Below are 12,821 nucleotides of genomic sequence, written 5' to 3'. Positions count from 1 at the left end.
CGCGGGGAGCTGAAAGAGAAATCGAAGCCCAGAACATACCCACGTGGGAAGAATAAAAAAGCCCATGTCAAGTTAAGCTGAAGCTCGTAAGAGTCATCCCCCACACAAAAGAGTGCATCCAAATAAACCCACCTCCCACACGGACAGACTGCAAGGACAATTTGCCTTGGCATTGAAAAGTATTCCTAGGGGGAGGCAGGGTGGGTGTGAGAACTTGTCTGCAAGAGCTGGCCCTTGTGTGCAAAACTGCAACTCAAATTCACATCACCTGGGTTGTCTAAAACACTTTAAAGTGGTAAATTTAGGTCAAAGTGGTCCCAGACTAGGGGTGCCACCAGACACGCGGCAGAAACAAAAGCAAATTCTACCCCTAAAAAAAGCCATTCATCCTAAGCCTCAAAGAACTCCTGCAAGTCATTTTTCAGTGGTAATGACAAATACCCAGGCAAAAATAAGCAAGCACACAAGAGCAGACAGATGAAAAAGGAGAAGGGGAAATCTCAGAAAAATCTAGATCCTACAAGCACATTCATCCTTTAATGAATTCTGTGGCCATTTGTGCAACCTAGTGTGTACGAGGGTCTGTGCCAGGTTGCTGGGCATGGGTGTCATCTCAGCTGTTGTGTGAACAATTCACCAAGACTAAGCGGTGCCCGTGACTATTTACTGATAGATTTCAAGATAAACAGCCGTCTTCTAGAGGACTGATAGCGACATTATTGATTCCCCTCCAGGTCCCCATTCCCTGGAAGTCCCATGTTCAAGTTTGGCCTGATGATCCCCTAAGCAAACCACAGAGTCCGGTGCATGGACAGAAACGTGATGAAAGACAAAGCTAACTACCTCACAGTGAACTGCACTTACCTTTAACTGTAAAAGTCCACACAGATGAGTCTGGGATAATAACATGAACTGGACAAAGACTAATTTTAAGGCAGATCTGGAAACAGTTGAAGGCACAGGAAGGGTGGAGAGAAGTTAGTCCAATAGTGACATAGGCATAGAAGCCCTTTCTTTCTTGGCCAAGGTTGGTGGCAAGATCTTGCTGATATCTGGGTTACTCTGGTGTGTCCAAACTCACGACCAGCCTGGCTCTTCTATCCAGCTTTTCACAATGAGGGTTCATATCATCACTTCTATTCTTCTGCATCTGTTTGCTCTTATTAAATATTCCGGTGGTTCTTATTTACCCGGCTTTCAGAATGGTATGACCCGTGCTTTCCGCTCCTTGTTTGATGAACCGTTTTACACTACAGCGTAGTGTGGTAACAACAGCTACCACGTTCAAAGGACTTACTCGGGGCCTGGAACTGTGCGAGATACTTTTTTTAGGAGTTACTGACTCCTCACAACATTGTAAGGGCTCCCTTACCTCCATTTTACAGATGGGTACAATGCACCACAGAGGTTACATCCTGAAACAGATACCGCAGGAGCAAGAGCATGAGCTTGGAAGTCGGACAGACCTGCATCCAAATCCTGAGCTGCTCCTGGCATTCTCCTCCCCTAGAGACGAGGCTCAGTTTGGTGGGGCGCAGGCCACCGTGCGGATGAAATGAAATACAGTGTGGCCTCTAAGTAGTGCTGGTCTCTCCTTCCTTCCAATGGATACTCGTCTGAAAATTCATGTCTTGCCTTAGGGAGGCAAACCTTCAAATAGTTTCCAAAGTAGCTAACGTTGGAAAAATAATGTGGTGTTGTACGCAAAATAATAAAAGGCAAATAATCTCTTATATTTATGGATCGCTTTAAGGTTCCAATACTCCTTCACTCCTTCCCAACTGGCTTGTTTGATCCTTTGGAAAATATTTTACTATCTCAGTTGTCTTTTTTTAGATTGGTTGTCTGTCTCTGGGACATAATAACATTGTCTGAACATAACATTGCCTTGAAAAAATACTAATCCTGGAAATGATGCAAGAAGAAAGAATCAGGCCTTTCTTTGCCTTTCTTTCTAGTCCTCTGGAAGCTGACTGCCTCCTTCCTTCTCCTGGGTGTGTGTGAGTGTAGGTGGGATGCTGGTGGCCAGAGTTGGAGGTAAGTCAAGGGAGGGAGAGATGGATGTGACACATGGCTGTCTTTGCTTTTCACGGTAAGGATGCCTAGCACGGAAGGAATGTGCTACCTTCCCTTATAAAAGAACATTTCATTTTCTTCTCAAGCTCGTGAGAAAAATCATCCTATAGTCTCCCATCCAGAAAGTGTGGCAAAAAAAAAATCCTGGGAAAGATGTATTCATCCCGCCCAGTAGGGGCGCGACAAATATTTGCAGTTACTGCAGAGACTGTGGTGTACATTGACCATCCTCTGTGGACAATGCAGAAAATAATGTAATGATTCCTGTGAGTCTCTGAAAAAGGCCACCCAGCCTCACTTCTAGGATAGCTTCCTAGATCAGTAAGACCCACTCCTCAAATAATGATTGTCTCTGAGGCCACACGTGTGGACCTATTTTGTCGTGGACCGCCAAGGTTTCAGAATACAGGTGGAGTTACCATTTAAAGCTTGGGAGATTTCGGATGCATTTAAAGCTGGCTTGCTTTACCCAGTTGCCTCTATCTGACCCTTCTGGAATTTGTGCTGGTGCGTGGATTATAATCATGTTGGCTAAATAAAAGTTCAGAGGTCCTGCTAGCTTTTTCAGGTGTTAATTTAATCCTACACAGAACACACGCACACCCCAAACAAAAAAATGTAAGGTTTAAAATGTGTAAATAGAAAAAGCAAAGCCTCTGGCCCTCAAATTTCTCACTGTCTCTGACTGCACAGGGCCCGCGATCAGTTTGTAACCCCCTGATCTCAGACCTTCCTCACTGCCGGGCGCCTGCTGACTGGGGGCCTGAAGGGGAAGACCACCTGTCCCTTCATTACTAATGCTTGACAAAGCTCCCTATAAGAACTGGGAAGGAATTCTTGAAGCAGGCGGAGAAGAACTAAAACCCCACTGATATGCAAAGCCATCAAGTGCCACAGCAGCTTGTCACGTGAAAGATACCATTTAGAATTTTACAGAAGTTAATCAAATTAGATAGGAATAAAACACAGATGATTTTCACTTAACAATATTTTTAACAATCTTACAATACTGAGAGTCTCCCCACTTGAAAATCGCTCTTCTATAAAAGGCAGCTGAAGTTGATGCCACCTTCGTCCTGGACCTTCCTGGCGATCCAGTGTGGTCCCCTGAAACCACAGAGCACCCACCGCCTTTCCCTTGCTGCTCAAGCCCACACCTGCAGTCCCTGCCTTAGCCCCCCCTTCAGGCTCCTCCCCCCAACTCCTGGTTTGCCATCTCTCCTCCCAGCCGGCCAGGACTACACCTCAAAGACAGTTCAGTAATAAGCATTACATAATAATAGTAATAAACATGTACTGAGCACCTACTATGTGCCAAGTTCAAGTCTAATTCTACGAGAGGGGTCAACCCTTTCAGTAACCAGCATAAACAACCTGAGGCTTGCAGTGTGGTAAAGTCGAACCATCAGCAGTCAGGCTGCCGGCTGGGATCTGAGCGGGGCTTGCAGACCACCTCCGGTGTGGACCAAATGCTGTCTGCAAGGCTCCTCCCACGTGGAGTCAATGATTACTGCTGCCATTTTTTAGGATGCAAAATTAGTGGGAGCCCCTATTCGGGGCACCTGGGTGGCTCAGTCGGTTAAGCAACCGACTCCTGATCTCAGCTCAGGTCTTGATCTCAGGGTCGTGACTTGAGCCCCTCCTTGGGCTCACGTTGGGCGTGGAGACTGCTTAAAAAAAAATACCCCTATTGCTGAGAAAGGAACTTTTCTTTGACAATCTCTCTATCTCCCATAAATGGGCTAGCCCAGATTACTTCTGGATTAAACTGCGCCTCCTCACAACAGCCGGCTCATCTTAACCCACCAAGCCGAGGAGCCCCGGGAGGACCCCGAGGTGCCGCCCGCTGCCAGCAGGGAGCTGCTGAACAAGGGAGAGGGCTAAGGGCTGCCGGCGGGGGCAACTGCTGTTCCCTCCACGAAGTCTGTCATTAACGTTCCCTTGGAGGGGGTGGCATGGACAAAAGCCAGGGAGTGCCGCCGACGTGCGCCCAGACCCGGCGGAACCGGCCTCGGCTCTCGGCCACCCACTCGAGCGGCGCGGAGATCACACGGAGGGAAAGGCGGGTCCGGGGAAGCTCTTGGGGAAGAGAGGAAATTTCCCGTCCCTGACCCCCCCCCCCCCCCCCCCGCCCCCGGCCCGGCCGGGACCCGCCTTGCGCGCTCCGGAGCTCCCTCCCGGGCGTGGCGACCCCGAGCGGCGCAGGTTCCCCGGGGCGCCGGCGGAGAGGGGCTGCCCCGCGAGGGCTGCCCCGGGGTCCCCCCTCCCGGCTCCCCCCTCCTCCTTCCCCCCCTCCCGGCGCCGGAGCCTCCGCGCCCGGCTGCTCGCCCGCTCCCTGGGAGGGGGACGCGGTGCCCGGGAGCGGCGGCGGGGTGGGGGCGGGCGGCCCGCAGCCTACCGTCTTCTGCTTCTTGATCCCCGACATGCTGGCGGACTGGACGCTGAGCGGCGGACACTCGGAGCTCGACTCCCGGGAGCGGAGGTGCGGGCACTCTGGAAGCGCGGCGGCTGCTGGGGCCCGACTCCCGGGAAGGAGGTATAAAAAGGCTCCCGCAGACACGTCGCACTTCCCTTGACCGGCCCCCTCCTCCCACTCCTCCCCCGCCGCGCTCCTCTCCGCCCCGTCGGCTCCGCCAGCAGCGCCCAGCCCCAGGGACCCGGCCACCGCCCGGGCGGCTCCCGGCCCGGCCCCCTACACGCCCGAGCGGCCGCGCCCGCCCCAGGCGGGGGTCGAGGTGGCCCTCCCCGTGCCGGCGCGCCCCCGCCTCCCTCCCCACCCCGCGCCTCTTCCAGGAAGGATTCCGGCCTCCGGGACGGGCCTGTGGGCAGGGTCCTCAGGGTGCACCGACGGCCCGCTCGCCTTCGCGGGCAACCACGGCGGGGGTTCAGGTTATTGACCCCGCGTCCGCACCGGGTTGTGCGCTCCTCCCGCGCCCCCGCGTCCCCGCGAAGGCATCAGGGCCTACTTTCTCCCCATCTTACTAACGAAGCAACTGAGGCTTTCAGACTTTTCCCAAGTTATGTTCTAAGTGAGGGGCCTCAAACCCAGGCTTTCCACACCAGCGTCATCCCGTGGGATGACAAAATAAGGGGCCAGCTGCTCGCCTGCGCGTCCTGAGCCAGGCCTGGTGCTAAAGGGATCGCTCCTTTGAGTTGGCGGTATTTTCTGCCTGTTACAGGTGGGTCCGCTGAGGCCCTGCTGCAACTCACGAAGTCAAGTGAGCCAGGGCAGCCCCGGAAGATGGCCGGGGTAGGCCGGCGACTTTTCTCAGTTCACTCCCCACCCCCAAGTATTCCTATAGTGCTTCTGTTGTTCAGCAACTAAGATGGGCCCTTCGGAGAAAGAGCAGAGGGGAGGCCCAACTTGCTTCTGGCCCAAACCCTAGGAGACCGGGGTTTTATCGGAAGACAGCATGAGGCCACTCTCTTAACCCAAAAGTCTGGGGGGACCAGAGGTGTAAGGGGAGGGAAGCTGTAATTAGTGACAAGCACTTTGAGGGCAGTCCCTGGGTCTGACCCCTCTTTGTACCTTAACTCCTTGCGTAATGCCACAAACAGATCAATGGGACAGTACTTTCTGAAAAACAGTCATTAAGATGCACAAGCGCCACACACGGCTTGGCCAACTGTGGTCTTCCTTCTCTGGAAGGAAGGGGCTGGGGAAGTTATTTCTTCTGAGGAGGTCAAGGGTGGAACTTTTGTTTCAGACCTAACTGGACTTCTGGAAGACTGCAGGCCTTCCAGACAGACACCTGAAGATCTGGCTCTTCATTACTTCTCCATGGGAAGGGGGGAAAGAAAATCTTCAGGAGTCAAAAAAACTTAAAAGGCAGCCCTACCTGTTTGTACAGTCTTGAAATGTCAGTATATGCATTTTCTTACTCAGTTTGAGTAAGGTGTCACCACTCCCTTCAACTGTGAGCAGCTAGAGGGCAAATACTGGATTTGAGTTTCTGTTCTGAACACACACACTTTGAATTTACGTGGTTTGAACAGTAACATCCGTTCTTATTTCATTGGAAAAATCCTCTTGAATCCGTTCCAACCATATCTTGCACCCTGCCAGATGCAAGCAAAAAGGTAAATTAAGTGTGGACGGAGAAATAGCAATTTGTGTGATTGCTGTTTTTTCACATGGCCTCTAAAAGAGTTGTGTTTCTGAAACGGAAGGAAGTGGAAGGCAAGTCTCTAAGGGTTACTTCCTGGAAAAGGAAGAGATGAGTGTTTAGACCTGGGGGAGGTCTCGAGATCCTTTGTTGTCCACTCGCCCGGTCCCCGTATTTCACGGAGCGGCAATGCGGAACTGGTACCCAGAGGAGAGATGGAACGGGACCCTTGACCTTCAACACCAGCTGGAGGCAGAGGTGAGCCTCAAGCCCGGGTCAGAGGCTCCCTCCACACCCTGGCACCTGAATCACTCCACCTCTTGGTCAGCTATTTCAAGATGCCACGAAAACTGTACATAGGACTATTTATCTCATTTTAGATTAATTAATTCTCAAGTAGTACTTTGGAACAGACGTGCTTCACTACTTCTCTGGAAGCAATTCTTATGCAGTAGGAGGCCTCGACTCCCCTGGACCCAGGCTGTCTTAATACATACCACAGGCCATCAGTTCTGCTGCAATTCAGCAGGGCGACTCGCTCAAAAGCAAACTAATCATTCTTGTTTACTTTCACAGGTTGTGTGTGTGTGTGTGTGTGTGTGTGTGTTTTCTTTTAAAGACAATGTCTTGAACTCTTTTTCGTCTCACTACCATCTTGGTCCTAGAAGATGACATTCCTTTGAATGAGCAACTAGTAGCTTAATTTTTGGAGTCTGATTCCAGCCCATCAGAGCTGAAAGAAGGAAGAGGGAGGAAGGGTTGAAGTCTGTCCATTCATATGGACACAACTGTAAATTTCTCAGTAGTGCTCCCTCCAAGCCCCTGCTATAAAGCACCGTGAGCTATACACTGTACCAATTTGTAATCCTTACACTAATTTGCATGAGGGGCTCTTTTTCTTCTTCCTATTTACTTTTCCTTCTTCCAGAACTGGCTGGGCTTGATAATTAACTTAATGAGGTGGCGGTTACTACTTGTTCCTTTTATTGTTTAGAAAAGATGGAATCAGTGAGCTCCCACAAATAAACAAAGGAAACACATATACAAAGAACACCAGTGTTGGTGAGATCTTTATGCCATAGGTTCTCCAACACACTTTAGGGGGGCTTATCACAGTTTAGGGGATCTAGCTTGGAGACAAGCTCCCCAGGATGGCCATTCCCAAAGAATGCAGCTACATTGCCCCCTAGTGGCTATAATGAATAACAAAAGACCTTATTGTTGAAACACCCTGACCCCCTGAACCAAAAATAAGTTCAGGAGTTCCCTTGAGTCAAGAAGCCCTTAGAGAAAGTCCTCTAAAGGATCCAAACACTCTTCCTAAGCACAGGTACTCCCAAGAAAAGCAAGATGTGATCCCTGTGTTCAAGAAACTCACAGTCAAGTGAGGGAGACAAACTGCCTCCCACCTCCAAACCAATCACTTCAGTACAATCCTTGACGGGGCAGGTAAAAATCTAATCTAATCGTTAATCTTCGATGCACAGCTGAAGGGTTCTATTGTGGTGTGGGTAGGCTGATAGGAGTTCCAAAAAACACTCTCATTAGGCATCTTCAGCAATTTCCAGTTGGGGATTCTGTATGGTACATTTAAAAATTCCGTGCCCTTAAGCAATGTGAAAGGCGATCCTTTCAAGATTTCTGCATGCCCATTCCATCCTCGGTCTGTTGCCTGCACCTGAGTCAACAGTACAACTTCAGAGACACTTATCTTTCCAAAGTATCCATTGTTCTCATAAAAAACACTACTCTTTTGTCCACTAGTATGCTCTTCATTTAAGTCCCGTGAAAGTAAATTACTTCACTTACAGGTACAACTGGCAGAAACAGATTTGGGGTCAGACACTATGGAGCTCAGGAAACATCTAGATTAGGGGGTGGGAATGCAGGAGGGTGTGGGCATCTCAGTGCATCCTACGATCAGAGAACATTCCTTTGGCTCTGGGTATCCATCAATCTCTTTTCTAGAAGAAATGGAGGGCATGGATTAGACAGGCCATTCAGTTAAAAGACAGGATGTTGTGGGAGCACAGAGGAGAGACATCCAGTTCAACTTTGGAAGACAGATGTCAGATTTTCTCGGGGAACAAAATACATGAGCTGAGACTTGAAAGAAGGGTAGGGTTTGGCCCACCCTCCCCTCCCCTCCCCATCATGGGTGTGTGTGTGTGTGTAAATGTGAAAGTGGAAAGGCACAGAGCTGCATGAAATCACATGGTAGGTTCAGAAAATTTTAAGTATCTGTATGGCCGAGTCCGGGAGATAAAACAGAAGAAGGGGAGAAGGTGGTAGGAGAGGATGTGTGCCCTGCGTGATCCTGCAGCAATGTGATTTTGCACATTCTCTTCTTCATGCTCATCCCAGTGCATGGCTTTCCATCTGTTCATTAGTCCTTACAGGACACTCCCCGCATCCAAAGATGAAATGTCACTGTCCCGAGGGCCCCTGGTCTGGTGAGGGAGATGGAGATGTACACAAATAATTCTAAGGAAACGTGATAAGTGCTGGAATAAAGGCCTATTCGAAGTAATAGGGAGAGGACCTCAAAGAAGGCAATGACTGCTGGACTATGAACAGATACTAATGGGCGTGATGATTTAACTTGAGTTTCAAGGATAAGCCAGATAGACGGGGGATCTGTCACCAGACTGATGTTCCTGCTGCCCCACCACTCCCTGGCCTTCTTCCTGGCGTGCCCCAACCTTCTGTAAAGACCCAGACAGAGCAGAGCAATGCTGACTCCCGCCAGATGCCTGCCCACGGAGGAGAAGGCCACACTCCCAGGCAAAAGTGATGCTTTGCCACCATTTCTTGGGTGGAACCCGGTCCACAGTTCTTGTTGAGTCGTTGTATTGGTTTGAAGAGAAGAATATTTATGAGTACACACGCACATTATGCAAAATAGAAACATTTAGGGTAGTTAGTGAAATTCACTCCAAAATTCAATAAACCTCAGTGAAAACAAGTTATATTCGGTCACTGGCTGAGTTTTCAGCCTTCAGCCATTTATTTTAAAAGATGTTCAGCAAGGTGGAAGATAATGTAATCCCTGTCGCTTAGAGGCTTTAAATTATTAGAACAATTTCTAACTAAACTTAAATTATTTAACTATTAACTATCTAGTTAACAAATTGTATCCCTTAAACTTCAAATTATTAAAAAAAATGTCCAACTAAACTGAGTGAAACTTTTTTTTAAGATTTTGTTTATTTGAGAGAAAGAGAGGAGTTAGGGTGGGGGGGAGAGGCAGAGGGAGAAGCAGACACCCTGCTGAGCAAGGAACTTGATGTGGGGCTCGATCCCAGGACCCTGAGATCATGACCTAAAGCCAAAGACAGACGCTTAACCTACTGAGCCACCCAGGTGCCCCTAAACTGAGTGAAGTTTTAAGACATATTTTAAAAGAAAGAAGGGAGAAGGAAGAAAGAAAAAAGAAGGAACAAAAAAGAAGCAGGAAGAAGTGGAAGTTGTAATATTTGGCTTAAAAAATTAAGAAAATGTCACAAAAGATGACATATTCAGACAAATTAGTTATACTTTTAGAAATGTCCTTAATAATGAAAGGACAGAAATTTTCCATTCAGAAATAACTTATATTGAATTATATGGTAAGTGCTCTTTTCCAACATAACTGAGAAATGTGGTGATATAATAAATTAATATTATAATGACTAGAGAATATCAGAGATACCATAAATGGATGGTTAATTTGCAAATAATTGGAATATAATACGTTGAGCGTAGCTTAATTTACTAGTGTGTCCTCAACCTTCTAAAAGGATTTTATAAATTTCACATCATGTAAAGATAAGCAGTACAAAATCAATATAATCTCTCTCTCCATCTCTTTTATTTAAAACATTTTTTTAAAGTTTATCTATTTATTTTTTAGTAATCTCTACGCCCAACATGGGGCCCAAACTCACGAGTCAGAGATCAAGAGTCGCATGCTCTTCTGACTGAGCCAGCAGGCACCCCTCCACCTCTTTTAAATAAAGGTATAAAAATCCTAACTTATAGACCTCAGGCTTCCCGACAGTATCATAAGAGAGTTTTTCTTTTTTTTAAGACTTTATTTATTTATTTATTCATGAGAGACAGAGGGAGAGAGAGAGAAGCAGAGGGAGAAGCAGGCTCCCAAGGAGCAGGGAGCCCGATGCGGGACTCGATCCCAGGATCCTGGGATCATGACCTGAGCCGAAGGCAGATGCTTAACCATCTGAGCCACCCAGGCGCCCATAAGAGAGTTTTTATGAGTACTGAGCATTTTCTGAAAAAGTGATAGTTCTCTATGTGTATTGCTATTTTTCAAATGTCTTTAGATGTTACTGTAAAGAATAAAATTCAAATTCATTTAAAATGTTATGAAATTCATTTCCTGATCTTTACATAATATTTTCAATCATCAGATACTAAAAACACAACTACAATCATAGGAGAAATCAGTCTCCTAAAGAAAAATGGGCAACTGTCCCATTATAATAAAAATCATAAATATTGGCCAAAATTGTTATATGCACTGCTAACCCAAACTTATGCTTGAGCCTTGAAATCCTTTCAAAACACTGTCTTTTCTTAATTATACCTCTCTCTCTCTCTCTCTCTCTCTCTCTCTCTCTCACACACACACACACACACACACACACTTGTTTTTCTTTTGTTCACTTTTAGTTTCAAAAGACAATTCCGTTCTAGAAAGGGTGGGGGCGTTCTTTGGAAGCCCTAATGGTTCTCAAACCTCACTGCACATTATAGCTATCTGAGGAACCCCACACTTGACTAACTAAATCAGTCAGGAGGGGGGTGGGTCCCAGGCACCCCAGTAGTTTTAAAAGTTTCTCTTTAGGAGAATCATTGGCTCTCAAAGGGGATGGTGCATCAAGATCACCTCTGTTAAATTACAGATTGCTGCCCGCCCCTCCCCCAACCTCCCCCCCCCCCCCCCCCGCCTGCCACACACACAGTTTCTCATGCCAGTTATCAAGCTTAGGACACAGAAACTGCATTTCTAGCAAGTTCCCAGGTGATGCTGATGCTGCTGGTCTGAGACCACAGTTCTGCACATCACTGCCTTAGACAGAGGTCTTCCAACTTGCCTACACATTTTAACCTGTTAGAGGAAATTTAGAAAATAAGTGGAAAGGGAAGAAACAGGTGTGCTGGGAAGACAAGCTTGGATAACATTCTTAAAAACCATCCCACTATCGAGAATAAAATGTCTCACAGGGGGAACAGGGAAGGAAATCGATTTTGCCAGGAGTTCCCAGCTCCGTTAAAATCATAACTGGAAGCCTTAAAATGATACCTTCAGCTGCCCGGGCTCCCTCCATCCTTCTCAGTCTACAGACCTCTGGGCTGGGGCTTGCACCGGAATGTGCCACACCCTGGGCAAGATTCTGCTTCGCAGCCACTAACCCAGCCCGCCGGCTCCCCGACTCCACCATGACAAAATCCCCTGGGGTGCTTGTAGAAACACACGGTCCTGAATCCCACTCTGAAATTCCCCTGTGAGTTTATAGGTACTTCTAATTCTCGTTGAGGGTTTTTAATGAGGCCTCGGTCCTTTTTTTCCCCCAGATGCCTTGTTTATTCAGTTCTTTTTCTTTCTCGAAGGGCTTTAGGCTTTTAAAAAATGAGAGAAAGAATCCAGTGCCTGGGTGGCGGCTCAGTCGTTAAGCGTCTGCCTTCGGCTCGGGTGCCCTGCTCCGCGGGAAGCCTGCTTCTCCCTCTCCCACTGCCCCTGCTTGTGTTCCTGATCTCGCTGTGCCTCTCTCTGTCAAATAAATAAATAAAATCTTAAAAAAAAAAAAAGAGGAAAAGAATCTAGGTACATTTTCTGTGTTCCTTCCTGAGCCTAGAACGGTCTTGATTGAATGGAAGAGGGCCAGGATGGGGAAATATTGGTGTAAAAATCAGGTAAGACCTAAAATATTGTCTCACTGTATCATTTTTTTCTGACATTATTCACTGAATAATTTACCTCTTCTTCTGTTGGTTTGGGGTGCTTCCTCCAGGACAAACGGCGCTAGCTGACAGAGGTCTCCCCTAGCAAGTGCTAAGTAATACATCCTGACTCCTCAGCAGGGAGGTTCTAGGAGAAGCAGCTCAATTACAAATTATAACTTGGAACTTTTTTGCCTGTTTGCTCTTCCAGAATAACTAATGAACTATTTTATTAAGCCCCTTTCCTGCCCCCTAAAATTATATGGGGTTTCTATTAAATTGTTAATAATAAATTATACATTTAATTTGGGAAGAATTGATAATAACAGTCAAGTTTCTTCTCTAGCACATGGTATCTTTGCTCTGGTTTCTTGAATCTCATGCACACAGACATACATCCCCATGGAATTAGAAACGGAATTGCCCGCCCTCCCCATTTCCATCATTCTTGTTTTGAAGGAATGTTATGGATTGTTGTATTCAGTTACCTTTTTTTTTAAGATTTTATTACTTATTTATTTGACGAGAGAGAGAGAGAGAGAGAGAGAGAGAGAGCATGCGCACAAGCAGGGGGCGCAGGAGAGGGAGAGGGAGAAGCAGTCTCCGCCGAGCAAGGAGCCCAATACGGGGCTCGATCCCAGGACCCTGAGATCATGACCTGAGCCAAAGGCAGATGCTTCACCGACTGAGCCACCC

The 12,821-nt window shown here is 47.5% G+C and overlaps 1 protein-coding gene across 2 annotated transcripts in view; it reads right to left on the bottom strand.

Annotated features, from left to right (window-relative positions):
- Positions 1-4,729, bottom strand: part of PAPSS2 (3'-phosphoadenosine 5'-phosphosulfate synthase 2) — a 65,684-nt gene extending 60,955 nt beyond the window's left edge. For both annotated transcript variants that reach the window (XM_027596861.2, XM_027596862.2), the window contains exon 1: positions 4,475-4,729. In XM_027596861.2, the coding sequence (XP_027452662.1) occupies positions 4,475-4,501 (27 nt within the window). In that variant the 5' untranslated portion in view covers positions 4,502-4,729. The remainder of the gene's footprint in view (positions 1-4,474) is intronic.
- Between the last annotated feature and the right edge of the window lie 8,092 nt (positions 4,730-12,821).

The sequence above is a fragment of the Zalophus californianus genome, chromosome 15, assembly GCF_009762305.2.
Source record: "Zalophus californianus isolate mZalCal1 chromosome 15, mZalCal1.pri.v2, whole genome shotgun sequence".
Classification (NCBI taxonomy): domain Eukaryota; kingdom Metazoa; phylum Chordata; class Mammalia; order Carnivora; family Otariidae; genus Zalophus; species Zalophus californianus.
This window is presented reverse-complemented; position numbering and strand designations above follow the sequence as displayed.